Genomic DNA, 20,534 nt, shown 5'->3' on the forward strand with positions numbered 1-20,534 from the left:
TCCTCTCTGCTCTACCGTCAGTATACTACATCTCTCTCTCTCTCTCTCTCTCTCTCTCTCTCTCTCCCTCCCTCCATTCCCCTCTTACCCTCTGATGCCGCTGACCCTTTCCTTTGCACCCTGCCGAGGGGCAGTCCGCTTTCAAACCACAAGCCACAACGGGCTACTGCCTTGATTAAACGCGCCATAGACCGCCATTATCGCTGATTGCGCTAAACATTAACGGACTAGCCGCCGAGGCCGACCGACCTCCTACTCTCCACCCTTTCAAGTACGAGTCTCGTTGTGTGTACAGTACCCTCTCTAACAGCTTGTTATTATTGATACGAAGCGAATTTCAGGCCGAGGCGTATCTTCGTTCATTGAACCAAACGATTCATGTCTTTGATTTTGCGATTAGCCCTCATAGTCGATTTCCGACTCTCGCGATTAAACGTATTATCCGCGAAATAAATGCCGAATGCAAGCACAAGTCGAAATTAAATTTTCATCAATTTTATTTACAATCAAATCGTATAAGCGATCCACCAACGCATGTATACAACGGGCGTCTCGAAACGTAAACGCGACTGCGGTAATCAATGTGGAGTCGAGAACGGGACTGAATGACATCCGTCGCGGCGCAAAGCGAGCAAATTAGTACCGGTGGCAGCGAGCAGGGTCTCACCCTATTCTGCGGACGCCGTTAAGACGCCTCGTTAAGAGTCCCTCCTTGCCTCGCGCGAGCAACTCCCCCTCTTCATTCCACCAGCCAGTGTCTTGGCACTTCTCTATCGTAACGCTTGAGCGCCTCGGGCCTCGGTTGCATTCTCTACGGCATCGTCAACAACGACAACGACGACGACGAAGACGACGATGACAACGACGACGACAACAATGACAACGACAACGACGTCGACGGCGGCAGCGACGACGACGACGACGGCGACGACGACGACGACGACGACGTCGACGGCAATCCGCATTGCCGACTTGACTTTACGACCGCCCTCGACACACCCACCGAAATACCAAGAAAATTATCGTCACCGGGCAACCCTCGTAATTCTCCGGCACGGCGAATGCCGGGGAAAACAAGACCTTCCTTCCTTCCTTCCTTCCCTACCTAGCAACCGTCCAACCGTGGAGTAAGCTCGCGCAGGAAGTACAATTAACTTAACGCTAATTGCGAGATGAAGACCAAGCGGAGCTCGGTGGAACCTGCCTCCAGCAATTCGCAGACTCAATTACTCAGTCATATGATACGGCGATTAACCGCGCCAGTTTCCTTTATGTCTCCCTCCTTCTCTCGACTCTTTCCGCAGTACGAGAGATATCAAAATCGCGCGGTTTAACGCGGCCGCGCCGTAAACACCAAGGGAGTGAATGAATAAACTATGCGGAGATAAAGCACATTGTGCATCTAAGCAGATGAATCCTGTGTACTAAGCAGACGAATCCGAAATTTAAACCATGAAGTCAGCGAATTCATAAAATTTGTCGAAAATGTATTTATGTTATAGTCAAGAAACGATTTCTTTTTTACCGAGATTGGAATTTTGCAAAAATAATTGCTACCGTATGATAAAAATCGCGAATTTAATGATGCTTATCATTCTTTTTTCTTCGACATCATAGTTCATTGACAAGCACAGTGCGAAAGTGAGAGAATAACACCATATATGTATATATCACGTATAAAAATATGTATACTCTCGCTCTTTATTTTATATATATATATATATATATAACAGGCAAAGGGAGCGATCTCTTAATGATACCCTTAAGCATAAAAGGGCTCGAGGGTGTTCGTTCGACCCTCTCGTTGATAGCTGGCATAATGCTAACGCCCCAGATAAAAGTGCTAGGGGGCTCTGCATAAAGCCGACGAAGGAAGGTTCGGGAACTGTCGCTGAAGGGCGAGCACGTAAACATCCCCAAGGAAGTGTAGCGTTGCCAACGTATACCCCCAGGCGTAAATTAGATTCGCACACCGATGCGCTTTTCTTTTGTGCAAGCTAATGTTCAATGTTGGCCAGCGAACTTCTTATCTCGCGCGTATTCACATTACTTCCCAGAATACGATATCAAGAACGTTTGAACATCCACGTAAATACCAAATGTGTTTAATTGCCAAACATGTTTAATTATCAAACATGTTTGATTACCAAACAAGTTTAACTCCATTGCAGTTTACTTTGTTGACGATAAACGGGGGATTTCAGATACGTACAATCTTTCGATACGCGCGATCAAAGTGCACAACGACGTAAGAAAAACGTAACCTTATCACGCGCAACCATCAATCGATGAGGCCTAAATAAAGATACCGATCGACTTGAAGATAGCGCTCTTAAAAGTTCAAGATGATAATGGAGACGAGCCTCATCTCTTTCCTCGGACCACCCACCGTGCTGCACCTGCACGTGGCGCGATATACAAGCGTCGGGCAAACTTTACGACTCGTGGTTTAAACACAGTGCTTACAATAGCGAGGGCACGGAAAACACGCCGCGAAAGATGCGAAGAGGCGCGAGAGAAAAAGAGAAAGGGGACGACGAGAGGAGCGAGGACGAGTCGTAAAAGATGTACGAGTGATAAAAGCGATCCCAACCGCCGCTGCCGACATCAGGGCTAGTAAGTAGTTACGTTTCTCCTACCCCTTGCGAAGGGGAAAAGAGAACGAGAGAGAAACAGAGTGCTACGTGGATCTTAAATCCGGCGAGAGATCTCGATAGTGTCTATTTTCTCTCTCCTTCCCTCAAAGGCAAACCCTTTAACCCCTTCCCTTCTTCCGAGTTAACGGCTCGGCTATTCCCCGCAGCGCCGCAGGTTTTACTGCGAGAAATTTTAAGTGCCCATTTGGAGACGCGAGAATTAAACGTATTCCTCGTGTTTCGCGTCGGAGGTTCCAGAACCTCCGACGTAAGCGGGAAACGAGAGAAAGAGAGAAAAAGGAGGAGTGATAAAAATTCATGACCGCCCGCAGTCTCGTATCGTGTACTTGCGCTTGTACTATGATTACTTTAGATATTACCGGCGAAATATATGTGCGGGAATTTTTGTGCGAGTCACTCGTATCGCGTAGACAAGCTGGTTAACGCCGATTAAGGTGGTGTGCAAAGAAGAAGAAAAGAGAATCACGGTCGAGATCTAAATTCGCATCGTATACGTGAAATAAATTTTGTTACCCGATAAGATGAGGTCGGAGACTGAACCACTCTCTGGACTAGTCCGAGTAAGTTACTTGACTTCTTGTTCGCGGGAAAGAAAGAACGTGATTCGATTCGTGTGCGGCACTCTCCTGCAGCGGCGAAGCCCATTTGCTGCGGATAAAACCATCTGCGGATAGCGACGTCTCCGAACAACATCCTTCTTATCCGCGGGGCGAAAAAGGTGCGCGCACGTATTGTGCGCGCGGTGGGAAAAGAGAAAAAGGATCTGAGCTTCGCGGTGCCAGTTGAAAGAACTTATCGTGTTGAGAGATCGCGAGGATGGAGGATGTGTATTGGGTACATGGAACCCCCGTCGATATCGCGGATTCCTACGTTGAAAGCACACCCGACCGACGTACCTGTATACCTGCAAGCGTACGCACACACACATATATACACGAGAATGCCTGTATTCCCCGCGGATGCGCGTTCTCGCGACACCGAGAAAAGGAGGACGTAGACACGAGAGTGCGAGTGAGAGTAGACATTTCTGTGTATATTTTATTGTGCACATATTGCGAACCGTTCTCCGCCAAGCCGCACAGCACACACGAACGCGTGTCAAACTCACACCAACGCAACGTACACGCCTCTCGCTGAAGGCCTCCGGGGGGGAGTTGGTGGCGAGGTCGGAAGGGATCGCGACTCGTGGTTGGGCGAGGTCGAGGGAGAGAAAAAGCGAGGAGCGTAGCGTGTGGAGAGGTCGGCGGCGGTGGCGTGGAGAGCTCGATTTTTCCGATAGCAAATTTTGCTCTTCGCTTTTTCCCGCCCCCCGAGCTCAACACTGAGCCACCGCCAACGCGTCCCCACCGTCAACCACCGCACCACCCGACACCACCACCCATCTCCACCCCCCTCAACGGCGGCGGCGGCGGCGGCGGCGGCGGTGGCGGCTGCTCCCGGGTTTCCCCCTTCCGGCGGGCACCCTGTTCTATCCTTTTTCGCCCCCGCCTGACACCAACGTCCCATTCGTTCCTCCACTCGTTGCGACGGCCCGGACTCGCCCTCTTTTTTCTCCCTTCTGCCTACGACCAACCACCCCCGCCGCGCACGCCTTCTCCCTTTACCTCTCCTGTCCCCCACCCACCCCGACTCTCGCTTGCTTCCCTCTCAATCACCATCTGCTCCTCCGCCTCCACCTGGCGCGGCCCGACCGATCAAACCAGTGGCACTGCAGACACAATAAAAACGGGAAAAAAAGCGACGGCCGCGCACACATTTCGCGCAGTTACTCTTTCTCTCTCCCTCCCACTTTTTTTCTCTCTCTCACGAGCAAGAGATGACGAGCTACCGGACGCTTTTGAGAAGTTATTCATGAAGCGCCCAACGAGATTCCTCGAGCGCGTCGCGTATTTTTTTCCTTCCCCCAAACGCAACGCCCAACGTTCTCGATAAAAAAATACAGAGGCGTACAATTTTACGAACGCGCGCGCGCGTTTAAACGTTTCGTTTTATTCGACCAGATCTCAAAATCGCTCGACAATTTCCCGCGACCGTCATCGTTATCTCGTTAACGAGTGTGAAAAGCGTACGCGTCTCGGATACATCAGGCGAAATCGCGATCAGCCGATCTTTTGTTTTTCCGAGTGAAAGGTGGAGCACGCGCCAAACAAGGGACCGAGCGAGCCGAGCGGGTATTGACCATCCGATATCGATATTTCGCGACGCTTTATCGCGGACATGCTCGTTAAACCGATAAATGAATAATGAGCGTACTGTATATGGGATGGATATGGAGAGACAACCGGCGGGGGAGACAAGCGCCGGGAGGGGCGGTGGAGGTGAGATGGAGTGCGTCGCGCGAGGGGGAGCGAACCAGCGAATCGAACAAAACAACGAAATCGAATCACTCGTGGTGGCCGCCCATACTTTTCATGCGTGAATTTTCCGACTGCCCCGACACGTACGTGCAGCTGCGGAATCGCCGGTAATAGCGTTAGTAAAATCGAGAGTAATGCCTGAAAGCGTTTACAATACGCATCGCTTCCTGCAAATAAAAACGTGGGGAACGCGCGCGACCGCGTGGTCATTGGCCGACGATGTACGACGAAACGGGTCAAAATCAAACTATAACCCATCGTGACACACAACATTCTCGATTCCCTATCAACATCCGAGAGGAACTATAAGAAAAATGTGAAAAATATGACGTTCTCTCTCCCCGGCAATGAGATGTCGATACGTTTAAGCGCTTTCGTAAACTATAACCGCTCGTCGATACTCGCGACGTCGATACTTCTAGAAATCGATAATTACTATGCATACCTATAATATCCGATATTAAATGAGCCACAGTAGCGTTTACCTTATTAATTCACGTATTATACGGCCAATCGAAGAACTGCTCGGTCAACGTGGGCGTTTATATAGCCGCGCGATATATATCCATAAACTATCCGGCAAGCGTGATTCCGGCTGACAATGATTATCGTACAGGTGTAACAGGAAAACGTAACAGCTCGGTTGCGGTCAGAGACGGCTGACGATGATGACAGTAATTGCCGAGAATTAGCGACGTTAATAACCTCCGGGGAGAACGGAGAGGGAAGGGAGAGATGGAAAGGGAAGGGGAGAACGCGGACGCGTTCCACTGCCTGGTGGACACTTGCCGAACCGGTCGTCGTCGGCGTTAATGTAACACCCGATAATTCCCGGGCGCCCGCGATATTTTGCTCTTTCGCATCGCCGGATCCGTTATTCATTCTCGTTCCGCGCTTTTTCTCCTTTTATTTCCATCGCGCGCTCGCGACAACGCCCGGTCTCGTTATAAACGCACGGGGCTGGCTATTAATCGCGGATACCGGCGTGGCAGGAGCGAGCATATCGACGAGGTGGTGGCGCGGCGCGGCACGGCATTTCGATTTTATAAATATGAGATACCGGATATATACGCGCCGCGCGCGCGTGTACAAGCGTGTAAATCGCGCGCGATAATGCCCGGCCTGATAATATAATAAATCCTTGACGTCCGGCTACCAGAAGCGATAAATCGTAACCGAATTAAAAGTGACAGCAGATAATAATCGTCATTCCGATTCAGAAAAGTGCACGAGACCGTCACGTCGTATATTTCAGAGTGCCGCCTCGAGTGCTTATCTCGAGGATATCAGGGGCATAAAACGGCGGATACGACACGATCGTATTGCGATTTCCTATCGGAATTTATATTCCATCGCTCCGATACCACATTTCACACGGTACGTATCTCGCGGCTTGTTCCTCCACGTACCGGCACGAATGTCCTCGTGAACGGAGTCTTGAAAGAGTTATGCTCTTCATTCAACCTTAATACGTAACTTTTCTACGAGACTTACAGACGGAAATCCACGATCATACAGAATTTCGATCATACAGAAAAATTGCCATTCGGTCTCCGCAGAATATAGAATCCTTCTTCTTTTCCATTTTTGTACTCTTTTACGTATATTGATATTTTTTTTCCCCTACTTAACGATATTTTTCCAAACATTTACTCAATTTCTAATCCTTCACTGACAATTGAAATCTTTAAAGATATCATCGATATTTTGATTGCGAATTTTGATAGATAAATTCAAACGTGTAAAAAGTATAAATAAAAATTCGATTTCTATGATGATTTCTAAGAACTCATTGCTGAAACTTCGACAAGTATACCAAATTTTTTCAGATTTTTATATAATCTGAATCAATAAAAAATTTGCTTCTCGAAGACTCGTATTGCTGACGGAAGAGAGTTAAAATTCATGTTTCACGAAGAAAAAAAATTGTTCACTAAACTAATTAAATTCTTTATTTATTTTCTCGAATAATGTATTTAAGTAAAATATAATATGCCAGCGGAGGGATAAATAAATGATGTACGTCAAACGTATAGTATGCAAATTTATCGAATAAATAAATTAAACAAATGCTTTGGATCGCGTAATTGCTGTTCAATTTCTCCCGTCACGTCCTATCTAAAATACTTGCAAACGCGTCAACACGATCTCTCGGTTGAATGCCTTGCTCAGGAAAAGAGATAAGCAAGCTGCTACCTGACTTGCGTCGCTACTGGCTTCGTGCCGCGTAGGCAGACCTGCATAAGGCGAACGCGAGGTCTTATTCATGATTTGAGGGACGTATCCTGCCGAAAAAAGAAAAGGAGACAGAAAGAATAGGCGGGACACAAAGCGGACGGGTGGAGGGCGGGACGAAGGAAATAACGGGCTCAGCTGTTAAATATTCAATAAACGTGAGCATTACTCGTCGCTGCACGCCCACGCCCAAGATAGATTATGGTGGAGTGTCGATGAGGGGGCGAGAATATCGAAGTAGGCGAAGAAAGAGGGATCGCCATTTATTCTACGGAATTCGTGATCGAGATTCTTGTTCGATAGCGTGTACAGAATGCCTTCTCTAGGACACTCGAGAGCTACGTCGTCGATATTGCTGGCTTGTCGATAATTCGACGAATTCACTTGTATGTCGGTTTCAAAACGAGATATTTCTCAAACCTTTCGCGAACGACGGATCGAAAATCCATTATATGCGGATAACAACAACAGAAGTATGCGATTCCCTGACGGGATTTCTGTATAAAATTACGTCAAGAGAGCTTGCCCGGAGACGTTTGACTTCTATCAGACGCGGCCTATAATTAAGAGATGGAGTTCTCGTTGCCGATCGATTAACGCGCGTTTCTCCTTTTCCCTCGCGCGAGTCACGTCGACCCTAATTTATTTGACTGGGTACCACCTTTCTCTCGTCGTAAAAAGAGAGAGAGAGAGAGGAATCTCTTCGAAAGAAGATAAAACTGCTTCGCGATGTTACCATCAATGCACATGCGAGGAAATAAAAAATTCAAATGATCCGTTCGATATACGATGAATATAGATACAAAAGGAGCTTACTGAAATCTTTGTAATGGAGTTTCTCGAAATGGACCTCGATACAAAAATAATATATGTAAAAAAATAATACATAGATGTTTAACGATGCTCTATACAGAGAAAACACGAGAATACGAATACGAGTATTATTTGATTTGTACGTACTATACGTGCACCGCGGAGAAAGAAGTGTAAAAAGCTCCACGATTTGCCTCGAGTGCTTTCTAAAAGCACGGTAATCTCGGTAGTTCTTAATAAAAGTCTAAAGTCGAGTTAGGTTAGGTTGCTTTTTTTCATTGCGCAAGGTTTTGCGCAAGAGGCAACACGGGAACTCCGGCCGCGCTGCTATTTGCATGTTATTACCTTGTTTACATATTTATTCAATAGCTAAGATCCCGGAGGGTCGCAAACACCCCGTAATCGGGGCTTTCTCCTCGTGTTCGGCCCTTTAATTTTGGATTAAAGCCCAAAGCTGCGTGCAACGTGCCAACTGAGTGATTAATAAATCACCGCCAACTGACGTCGCGTATCGATCATCATGAGACGATATCGTTCTTTACCACATTTTCAAGGTACTTAAAATAATGTATGCAAAAACTTGAATCTCTTACCTGTTTATGCATTTCCACGTTAAGCCCGTACGACATCTCGTAATACTGCAAAAGTAAATGAAACAGTCAGATTAGAATGTAATCGCATAAATTACAATGTTAGTATGGAATTAGTACAAGCGTAGTGTTGCATAGCTACATCGTTATATGCGTTTCGTTAACGAAGCCAGCGTCGACGTTAAGCGTAAGGTGATGCGTGCGTAAACTAGCAGCGTAACGCCGACTTTCTCATGCAAAAGCTGAACTTTGCCGGAAGGTTGCTCACGCGAAATCCAATTTTCGTATTTATGTTACGGCTTTGTCATTTTATCCTATCCCGAAGAAGACGTTACCGTGTAAAATTCCCGTTTATTCTCTCTCTAGAAAGCTAAGAGAATTCGATTAAATTTGCACCACGAATGCAATACCGTATATAAGTATACACATTCATCGACTTCATCTTTCATTGTGACGAAGAAAAATTCGTCGTAATATGTGTTATTTTTATATACGTACATATATAACGATCCGAGTATAAATAATTGAAATTGGCATATAAATATCACATTGAATAAAACGTAAAGCCATTCCGCGCGGGATTAATCGAATTATCGAGTTTCGCAAACCAAGATGCTATTTGAATCCATAATGATGCTGGCTGTGCAGGAAGAAGAACGCCTCGCGGTGAATCCTTAAGGGTCTGCTTCAACGATTGCAGGGTTGAGATTATATCGATCAAATGAGATTACGAGATTACGAAAAGCGGACCAAATTGAGCCGTAATGCGAGACCGCAGTCAGTCGGTAAGAGGGATAAGCGCGTCGAGAAAATGAGAAAAACGAAGAAGACGAAGGATGAGAAAGGAGCGCGGCCCTCTCTCGTCTCCTTCACCCCGGAGAGGCGAGAGAGAGAAAAGGCTTGTACGTGCGCGCGCGCGTATTCGTGTCGACGAAAGACCGGTTTCTCGTAACATCGTTTCTACATCGTGTGTACAAGAGACTCAGCCGGGGCTGGCTTTAACTAATTCGCTTACTGTACAGCGGTTCTCATTTCTCACGCATGAGATTTCTGATCGTAAAAACTTCGCGACAAAATAGCGCGCACATATTTATCGTAAACTGTTGCTGTATAGTAATGGTTTACAGGCATTCCCCGAAAGTGCATATTCTGTACCGACGCAATACCAACAGACGGTGAAAGGGTATCGTGTAACAACGAGATCGCCAAGGAGGAAAAGAGAGAAAATCCGGCAATTCGCGATTTTAACGAGCGTCTTGAATATAGTCGCCGCATTATTCCCCGACGGAATCAACGACCGTTGTGAAACGGGCTTTATTGCTCGGTGATCGTAAAGAGCGTACTAAACCGCGTTTTAATATATCGGTGCGGCTACGACAGTCGGTTTAAAGTTTTTCTACGAGGGGAACGTAGCGTAATAAACGGCGATAGACGTCGAGACGCGGTCGAAGAAGATAGTCTCGCGCTTTCGAATGCAATGTTCTCGATGTTACGATTTTAACGACACCGGTAATATTTATTTCGCAATGTGATAGAATTACCGTTAATACTTCAAACGCGGGCAAATTCGTCTGGATGAATATTTTACGAATCTGCTTCGGACAGGCCGCGATTAATTAAACCCGTTTGTTTTAATAATTCGATATTCATTCGGCGCGGTTTATCTTCGAAATTACGATTATTTTGTAAATTGCGAACGCTACAATGTATATATAGAAAATATAAATGTAGAAATTTGGCCTCGTGCACGCTCTGCTTTTAAATATAAATTAATCCGCCCATATTTTTATTACATTCGCGCTCGCGAGCATTATCAATAAATCGCGAAATGTATATTTCAATCGGCTCTGTTCTTGCGAAAATAATAATTTCGTTGAAAGCTCGTAGCTTATGTTAACATATAGTGAAATCTAATTATATTTAAATACATCAACTTTATTATAAAATGTCGAGAACAAAATAAAAAAAAAGCAATTAAAAATTTATCAATGACATATATTTTGTTTTTTTATTATCAAACTTTTTTATAGAACTTATCAAAAAGAACTAATTATAAATCATTATAAAAATTTACTATCTAAAATATCCTGGGTAAAACATTTCTCTCTTCCTCGTGCATTTGGTGGATTTGAGGATGGAAAGAGAAAGAGATAGTTAAGAAGTGCAGCTACACGAAGATCGTCTCGCCGCTGAAGACCCCAACGAAGCAATTGGTCTTTAATTAATAGACTGACGGAGGGAGACTGTCGGAGACGGGAGATCAGGATCTTAATTATCACGAGACTGGAAACGCCACTCTCGCGGTCGAGATGTCTAATACCAGTGAAGGAATACTGTGAAGGAATATGGCGACAGTCAGTTACGATAATGGAATGAAGCCACTCGTAAACTCGATACGACGTGATTACGAATACTTTATAGAATCAATATTTTACAGTTGCATCGCGTCATTTTTTTATATTAACAATTAAGAGGAATTAAACGGAAATTCGGTATTACATCGACATTTGTCTTTTCGTCTTTTCTCAGTTGAAAATAATTCAAGTTTTTATCTACGTTCGTATAAAATCTTCTCTTTCGAGAAACAGTTCGATAGAAGATTTAGGTTGAATTATTAGCTGAAACTTCTCGACTTACTCCTTGGATAGTCACCTCTAATCGTGACCGATCGAATCGCGAAAACGACTCTGGAATGGCGCAATCTCTTTTCAATTCACGAGCAGCCGAACGATATCGATCACGATCGGTATCTATCCCCCCACGAACATGTTGGTTCATCCCCTCTCGCGTTAGAGAAAGATAAAAAGACCCTTATCATGTCTTTCATCGTCTCCCAATGAAAATCGTTCCTGAACGTACTCTTTAGGCGATGACGATGTTTCTGGTCGTGTACGATTTGCAAATTCCGTCCTCGTTGCAATCTCATTACTTCGCGGTCGAATCGGCTTAATCAAGAACATACCACAGCCTACGACTGCAATGGTTTCGCTCGTATATTCGTGCTACGAAATGACTCAGCAAATCAAGCCTCGATATATCGCATATCAGTTGTCGCAAATTCCTCATCCTAAAATTTTATAACTTATTCCTGATTTTCAAATCAAACTTCATAATTTTCCCTGACTTTCAATAATATTTTGAAATTTTATTGTACATATTTTCATCCCGATTTGGATCCATTAAATATTTTATTGAGATTAATTTAACATAACAATGTAAATTACTATTAACATTGCTTACACTGTTTGCATTTTTAATTATTGATAGTATTTCAAAATTACTTACTGCGTAAGTGTAATATATGTATATAGATATTATATATATTAAACTTCTTTAAAGCCAAGAATTTTTATTTTCGAGGAAATTTTTCAAAATTCTCTGACACTGTTTCCGATTTCCCTTAACAATTCCCTGATTTCCAGTTTTGCAATTCCGACTACGGGAATTAATTCTCTTAGAAACGCGTTGTTACCTCCGACACTATTTTTGTATTAAATAGAAACGTTTTAAAATCTCACTCACCCGATGAAAGTATCGCGCGTAGTTAACATTTCGCAAGCGGAAATATGAAGAGGAGGACATACGCTAAATGTATCGAGTGGCATTGCGAGCGTAACGAAGTGCTTCGCGGCCGGTCTCTCGCCACGCTCGCGGTTCGCGCGCTCGTAAAAGAGTTCACGAGCTCGACAATTACATGAAAGAGTCGTAAAGGCGTAACGCCCCGTGGCCGGGGCTACACTCGTCGTGGTATAACGATGTCGTATCAGAGATCCGACGGCTCGCACGAACGTATAACGATGACCTCCATCGATAACGAGTCCCGGGAGATTCGCCGGCTGGCTCTACCAGTAAACGCTGCCTCGCGATGTCACGTGGAAAATTTGAGGGAAGCCAGATACGAGGACCAGCCAGATACGGCTTTATACGTTCCACCCCGTCGATGTGTGCGAGATATCCCGTGTTACTGTCGCCGCCGGTATATAAATGGAACGCGGCAGTATCCGGACGGATGGAGCCATCGTAATTCTACGGGGAAAACGACGGTGTTGTCCGTTGCAGGAAAGCAAACTACGGTGATTATCGTAGCAAGACCGTGACGCGCGACAACGTGATACTTTATTCGATGCTCGCAATTCATCGACGATGAGGGCGACAAAGCATTTGGACGACGCACCGCGACTACGATTGCACCCGTAGGAATCAATGACTCCGCTCGATACGAACACGAACGTGTTTAGCCGAGAGACGTGAGTACCTGTTGCTAACGCCGACCTAAACCCGATACTACGATAAATTCTTGTTACGTCGGTAATCAATCATCAATGATAAAACGACGCGATAGGACGATAGCGCAATAAATATGCTTTCGTACTCGCCGATCGAAATTTGATTAAGTGCATTCCGTGGTTTCGCTATGTTTCGCGCCGACGTTCGTTACCGCGCAACTGGCAGAACAATAAGCGCTCCCCGTGCCATATCGAAACGAAAGTGGAATAAAGTATGATATGTACAATACATTTAAACCTGTCACATGCGTGAGCCGCGTGAGTCGCAGGCCGACCGATCGTTACAAACGTACGGAACAAAGGATCGAGGAACGCGAAGATCGATCAAGCCGTTTGAGAGAGAGTAAGAGCGGCATACCTGGGACGCGCGAGATAAGCGCGTTCTCGCACGACGTACACGCTATGTACCTAACGTGAGACGATCGTGCGATTAATCTTCGTGCCGGCGTGAATCGGCGGAAGTGCCACGTCCACGCGAGAGCGAGCGCCGCGCATTTTATATGAAGTTATTTGCATCGACCGAGCGCGCGGACTACGGCCTATAAATTATCGCCGGCCTATAATGCACGCTTCGCGAACTTTGGGCAACGAACTTAGCGGACCGCGAACTTACGGCGCGGCGTGCGAACTACGCGCGGCACCTATTCGCCGCTATCAAGATCTCTCGAATACCCTTCCAGTCGGTTTAGCACGACGAATATCTTCGCGGTAAATTTACAAATCGAGGAAGTGTCGGTGCCTTGATCTAAAAAAGATTTAGATCTATGCTTCTCTGGAGAGTGCTATCGCACTAAGCGATATACCTGGAAATTATCACGTTATGTGTGAAGACATTTCAGGATGGATAAACGGAAAGAATGGAGATTCATCGAGACGTCGGTACAACTGGCGTAAAATTAAAACCGGTACTCTCAGCGACCTTCGACCTCCCATGAAGAAAGCGGTGCGCACCTCTTTACGCTTCACACGGCTTAATGAAGATGCATACACTGGCACAGCCGACGGTGAATCGCGATAACGAAGATCTACGGGCGAAAGTAAGCCGAGACTTTCGCGGCATCTACATGTACTCTCGCGGGACAAAGCCGAAAAACAAAACTGGAAGAGGAGCCGCGAAGAAGCAACGCACGACGACCTGTGTAATCCTAAATTATTCCGTCATCCTCTTATGTCGCAAGATATAAATATTTTTTTATCATTATTTTTAAATTATTTTCACCTTTAGAGATATATGTATACTTTAATTTTTATGTTTTGTATTTTTTGTATTAATTTTAATTTTAATGTAAACGAGATAAATGCACGAGATAAAATTTATAATTTCGATGTACTTCAGCATTACATCTTGGTGCAAATTTGAGCGAGCTTAAAACGTCAAATGTTCCCTGCAGTCCGCAACGGTTCAGTCAAGAGGGAGCGCAAAGCTAAATTTTTTTGGACTCGTCAGACGCGAAATAAGAAAAGCACTTTGCGTCGCATGACCCTTTATGTTTAATACGATTACTACCGATATAGGTCCTGCGATAGGTTCGTAAGCTTGTGTGGACTCACCATGACGTAGTGGCGCTGCATCTCCGTCTTCTCCTGGGCGAGTTTCTCCAGCTCCAACTTAATACTGGACAGAACAAGCAGGAAATCGCACGTGTAAGCTAAACATTAGTAAGTGCAGGCGACATTCAAAAGCTGTGGGGGCAAAATAAAGATAGGGGGAGGGGGGGGCACTCTCTTTCGCATGACTAGGGAGGAGTCTCGTGACGCGTTTTGGCTAACAATAGAGAATAATGCCTCTAAAACGAGATTATCGAGTCATCAACGAGTCGAGGGTCTGTGACTTGGGCTCCGTGGTAAACGAGGGATGCGATATAATGTGCGGAATGCGAACATTGTTCAATCGTATAACGATTCATTAATTTGGTCCCGGATTTTTCCGCGTGTAATATTTTTTTTAACCTTCCGAACCGGTTCGTTCTTTTTATCACGCCCCCAAATTGAGGGATATTGCGGAGGGGTGGTGCACAGCCAAGCCATTAAAAACACACAATTAGTGCAGCCGCAACAAACATTGATAATAATTGTTATATACTGGCCATCGTGTGTATATGTATATGTGTTTTAACATTGTGTGTGAGTTTCGTGTTTACCAAGTGGACCGTGGAGAATATTGGAAGCGTCGCGATTGCGAGCGAATAATTCATAAAAACGCATTCGTGGAATTTACATCGCGTTCAATTAACAAGGAAATCGTATGCAAATACAAACAATCGCAAACGCGTTAGGTAGGTACTACTTGTCGTTAAATATTAAACAACAAAACTGTTCATTATCGAGAACGATAAATTAATCATTTTATGGAAAAAAAAACACGTAATCGTCAGAAAATGTGTTTTCGAGCACTTTGCCGTTCAAAAAGAAAGTTAATAGAAAATCAATACGAGAGAATCAGCGCGGCAGTGCGCAGGTTCATTAAGAGTTAATCCTCGTCGCGTCGCGCTTTTCCCCGACGCGTTAAAGCGCATATTAATATTCACTTGGTCGATCCACCATGTTACTCGACAGCGACATCAGAGAGCGGGACAAAGGCGCCCCGTCCGCGATGGCAATAACTTTTTTAACGACGACAAGCCCGCGTCGTATTTTTGTTTAGCGCGGCGCTTCGGGGGTGCAGGAAAATAATCTTGCGGTGGCGGCGGTCGACAAAACCGCTTGTACCGCGCAAATGAATGCGTTCGTATGTGCCTGTAACGCTCGAGTGCACCGTTGTCGCTGGTGTTGCTGTTGCTGCTACTGCTGCTGCTGCTGTTGCTGTTGCCGCTGTCGTTGCTCCACTGTATACCTACGATAACGAGTATGGGGGTGCGTCGCATCGTGTCTCTCTGTGATTCGTGTTTCTCCCCATGTTCCCAGCACTTTTGATGTGCGACGCCAATGCTCATGACGATAATTTTCTTTTTTTTCTGTTTCTCTCTCTCTCTCTCTCTCTCTCTCTCTACCGTTCATCCAATCTCTCTGAAATTATACCTCTGACATTTCTTTGAAGATCCGTGTACCATTTTCCTTTTAATTGCACTCCCACGTATAATATAAAAGCGTTACAGTCGCGCTGCCGCGCATATCGAAAATTCATTTCGGTAAAATCAAATCGGTTTTTTAATAATTTCCCTCCCTCTTTTTTTAGGTTCTTCTCAATTTCGCGAGAATTGAAACAGCTCGACCGCGACCGAGCGATATCTCCCGAATTCAAGCGCGACGAAAACGAATGCATTTTAATCTGGGAACAACGGCAGGATGATTCGTATATGGCTTTGTGTGCATGTGCGTATATGTGATATGTATGTATGAGTAATACGCGCTGCCCCTTTTCTACGTTTTTATCCTTTTCCCGGCTTACCATCACGTAATGCCTCTGTATCTCTATTTTTTCACTGGCCAGTTTCTCGCACTCCAATTTAAGGCTGTGTAAGAAGAACAAGAACAGAGCATTAATATCCACCAGCCCTCGAAATCGTCGGAGCCATTGTCCCTCCGCTCGTCGTTCTTCGTCGCGACATTAAGTTGGAAACGCGCCGTATAACACGCGCCATATATCGCGAATGAGAGAAAATAAAGGTAGAACTGTAAAAGCTTCAACGATAACGAACGGAGTAAAAATGGTTTATTTCGTCGTCATCGAGTTCAGCGCGGAGAGACGCAATAATAAAGTTACAGTTTCTCGAATACAACTAAATTTTCTTTTTTTTTTTGTTTTTTCAAGGGGGGGAAATTTAGAAGCCTCGCGTAACGGGACGCGAAGCGATTTTAATTCGAGGTAATGATAGAATGCACACGGTAATTTCGACGCGGCGTTTAATATTCGTGAAAGGCGAATCACGCTATACGTTGCGCGGCGTAATCTCACCTATAAGGCGATAAATTAGCATAGGTATTAACGATCATGCTCGCGCGAGCGGCAACTCTCGTTACGCAAACGGCAATACTCGTACGGTCAGAAAGTCGATTAATTATTTCAGATTGACGCCGTGCCAACGATTTACGGGACGATTTATCGAGAATCACGTTGCGCGCTTGAATGCGCGCGCCTACTACTAACACGTGGCACAGAGATAGCTCTCTCTGTTTCACGCGGTCGGAATGCATTTTTGCCTTTCCGTGATTAATATCTCAATTCACGAAATTTATGAATGTTGTTCTCATCGTGGTATTTCTAAACGCGAGATAAAATTTATTCGGTTAAAACATGCCCGATATCATCGCGTCATTATCGTAATTATTTTTCTGTTGTCAGCACTATTATGCTATATTTAACTTTCGTGAAAAAAGGGGAAAGGAAGAGGAATACCGATGCTCTTTCTGCAATTCCGGAACACTGTGAATTTAACGTATCAATAAATAGAGACGTGAATTCACACTGAGAAAAAGGTTGTAGTGATGATAACAAAAAAAGAGAATTATTCACAGATTATCATTTTTATTCAAAGCAAATATTTTTTGTTAGATAAGCAAAATTACATGAATCTTTGATTTAACGATACAATTTTATTTGATTACTCATGTTTTGTAAATAATAATATAAAATATTAAGTCGCAATTTTCAATTTTCTTTCAATAATTACAAAAAAATAAGCTTATGATAAAATGAGAAATGTTTCGCGGAGCTTCAGAGATGGCGTGTCTTCTCGTAAGAGAATTTCGACGTCCTATATTCACTCCTAAAACGGAGTCAGAGTACAAGTTTCGTGTACTTCTTGCCACATTAAGGCAACATTTCCTTTTCGAGGCAATTAATAACCAATCGATCTGGATCTATATATCTTTGTCAAGCCAGAAACGCTATAATTTCACTCTGTATATAAAGACTACGAGATATATATACTATTCCCATGTAATTATTTTGTTCAGATAACAAAATATTCTACTTTTAACTATAAAACATCTCTGAATATCATGCAAAGCAGTTTTTATCATTAAATCATCAGTTTATTTAGTAAATTCAACAAATTAATATCCGTGATAATCAACAATTTATAAATATAATAGTTATATATCAATAAAAAATAATCTAATAATTCACTCTACAAAACTGTAGTTATTCTATACACCAAACATTTCTCTCAGTGCAGCAATCGAAGAAACTAGTCACGCACCAACGAGCTTTTCGCTTCCGAATTTACCAAAGAGCGTGATCTCTGAGGAAACCCTTTTTACTGCCGATCGCAGATACGTGCACGTATGCACATAGATGCGCTGCTGTCCAAATGGAGTCTTCGCTCCTTCTCCAGACTGTGTGCATACTTCGGTGTACACAGCTTCCGGTTGGACAATCAATTATCTGCCTACGTCCGTACATCAGTTCGTGCGTTTCGCGTGCGCGCCCACGCGGTATTTGCACGAGCGCCTAATGGATACAGCCCTACGATGTCCACGGACGCGAACGTTTACTCCGTTCGACAAACTACTGACCGCTGAACGGAATTTATATCACGCTTAACAATCCGCGGGAAAATATATATTTTTTTTATCGAAAAAAATGGGAATCCGACAACTTTCCTTAAAAAAAAAAACGCGGTTGAGATCGCGTAAAGCTTTGGGACAAATTGTATCAATATCAATTTTTATAAAGGTACTTCATTGCTATTTAATAACCAGAATAAAAAAATACACGTCGTTAATTTAAAAAAATTATGTAAATATTAATATCGCTGACAGACAATGAAGATGTAAGTTTATAGAGTTTAACTTGCGTGATTAATACAAATTGCCAGGATTGTCGAAAACAAATGTGACAAATTAGTCGTATTGATATTGATCTTTATTTATAGTAACAAAATCCGTACATCTTCAATTGACTGCAATCGATGAGAATACGTTTGTACGAAATGAAAAAAGATACCTGTGGTATTGAGCCTGTAAAAAGTTGAATTCCTCCTTGATTCGATCGCAGGATTCGCCGACCGAAAATTTGAACGGCTGTCCAGGCTGCGGTGGACCCTGCAACACAAAAACGCCATTAAATGTATCGATGCACCACAATCCCTTAACGCCATTAAAGCCCATAAGACCCTGAGATTTATTCGAGAGACTCTACGCTGTTCCACAGACTCACAAGTAACTCGAAATCGATACATAGAGTCGGATAAAAAAATGTTGCTACTTAGACAGATGTGCTTACATTTCACAACAAAAAAACCGCTCCATTAATTAATGTTTTCTTAAATTTTAATATAAATCTCTCTATTTTTCGTGTCTGTATATCTATAATACTCTTTATTTTTCTTATCATAAAAACTATTGTTGAATTTTAGTGCCTTCTAGAATCATTCCACTCACGAATATTCCACAAGTCAACGATTGGCGGTGAAATAATCTTCGAATATATGTATTTCAAACTATTCCACAACTTCAACGCAGAATCATAGTAATATAGATCGGTTTAAAGTTTAACTAGTTTAGTAATTCATGTATATGTCATTTTGATTCAGGTTTCATTGCGTTACACGTACTAAGTACAATGTAATAATAAATATAAATACAAGATAATGCGCTAAACTAATTTTGTTTTCACTTGAAGTTTTTCACTTAAAAAAAAATATTCGAAGCTATTTTGTTATTATTCGAGTCAAAGTGATTACTATTGTGCTTCAAGCTTAAGGAAATCAAACTTATAATTAACTGCAAGAACAGAAACAATTACAAAAAAATGCTATATTCGGCCTTCGTGCTTAATAATATTTTATGTGAATTTATACAATTTCCAGTTCAAGCAAACTATGCGCCAATTATTCGCCGGTCTTGAAACAGAATAGAAACAATTTTAATAATTTGAACCGGTATCACATTACAAATGAGTCTTAGATTTATATTCTTCAAATATATTTTTACATTTATGCCAATTAATTAGATATTACATAATAGACTATTTTTGCGAAACGTGCTGTAGCAAATGCCGAGTTACTTTGGTGGTTGCAGTATCAGCATCCACGAGCGTAAAAGCCACATTATTGCCGGTGCTACCCGCCTCCGTTATACCTGTTGGTAATAACGTTACGAGCATGTTATCGATCGTTTTGCACGTCGTGCCCTGCAAAACGGATACGCCACTATGGCCTCGTAAAAGCCGGAATATAGTTCCCTCTCCCTTTCTCTCTTTTCCCCCGTCCAATTTTCCCGTGTCGTACGATCTAGATTCCGCAACGAACGAAGTACATATGCCGGAATCGCGATGTTTCATGTGAGGGGTCGCTAATGATTCGCTGGCGATCGCGATCGCGTAATGAAAATCGTGCCAAAACTCGTAAAATAAAGATCAACTTTCAGGCACGTTACTGCACTAATGAGTCACACGTGATACCGTACCCGGTCACTATATACAGTGGCCAAAAGTTTCCGACCATTCCGACCAGTTCCAACATTTATATTTTAATTTATAAAAAAAGCCTGATAAAATTTTAACCATTATCAGGGATACAAGATGTGGATAACGAAATCTTGTACTAACATCTGATATAATGATTAAAATTTTATCTTTTTTTTATAAATTAGAGTACAAAATGTCATTGACCGAAAACTTTTGCACTGTATCACGGTTTAGTTAGTTTTCTC

General features: G+C 43.4%; 1 protein-coding gene across 1 annotated transcript in view; it reads right to left on the reverse strand.

The window, feature by feature from the left end:
- Positions 1-18,989, reverse strand: part of LOC105619186 (protein groucho-1-like) — a 66,684-nt gene extending 47,695 nt beyond the window's left edge. Inside the window, exons 1-3 of the mRNA XM_012200713.1 lie at positions 18,826-18,989; positions 14,490-14,553; positions 8,656-8,700 (exon numbers count right to left, since the gene is read on the reverse strand). Of these exons, the coding sequence (XP_012056103.1) occupies positions 8,656-8,700; positions 14,490-14,553; positions 18,826-18,989 (273 nt within the window). The remainder of the gene's footprint in view (positions 1-8,655; positions 8,701-14,489; positions 14,554-18,825) is intronic.
- Positions 18,990-20,534: the final 1,545 nt, after the last annotated feature.

Source organism: Atta cephalotes (genome assembly GCF_000143395.1).
Source record: "Atta cephalotes unplaced genomic scaffold scaffold00019, whole genome shotgun sequence".
Taxonomy (NCBI): Eukaryota; Metazoa; Arthropoda; class Insecta; order Hymenoptera; family Formicidae; genus Atta; species Atta cephalotes.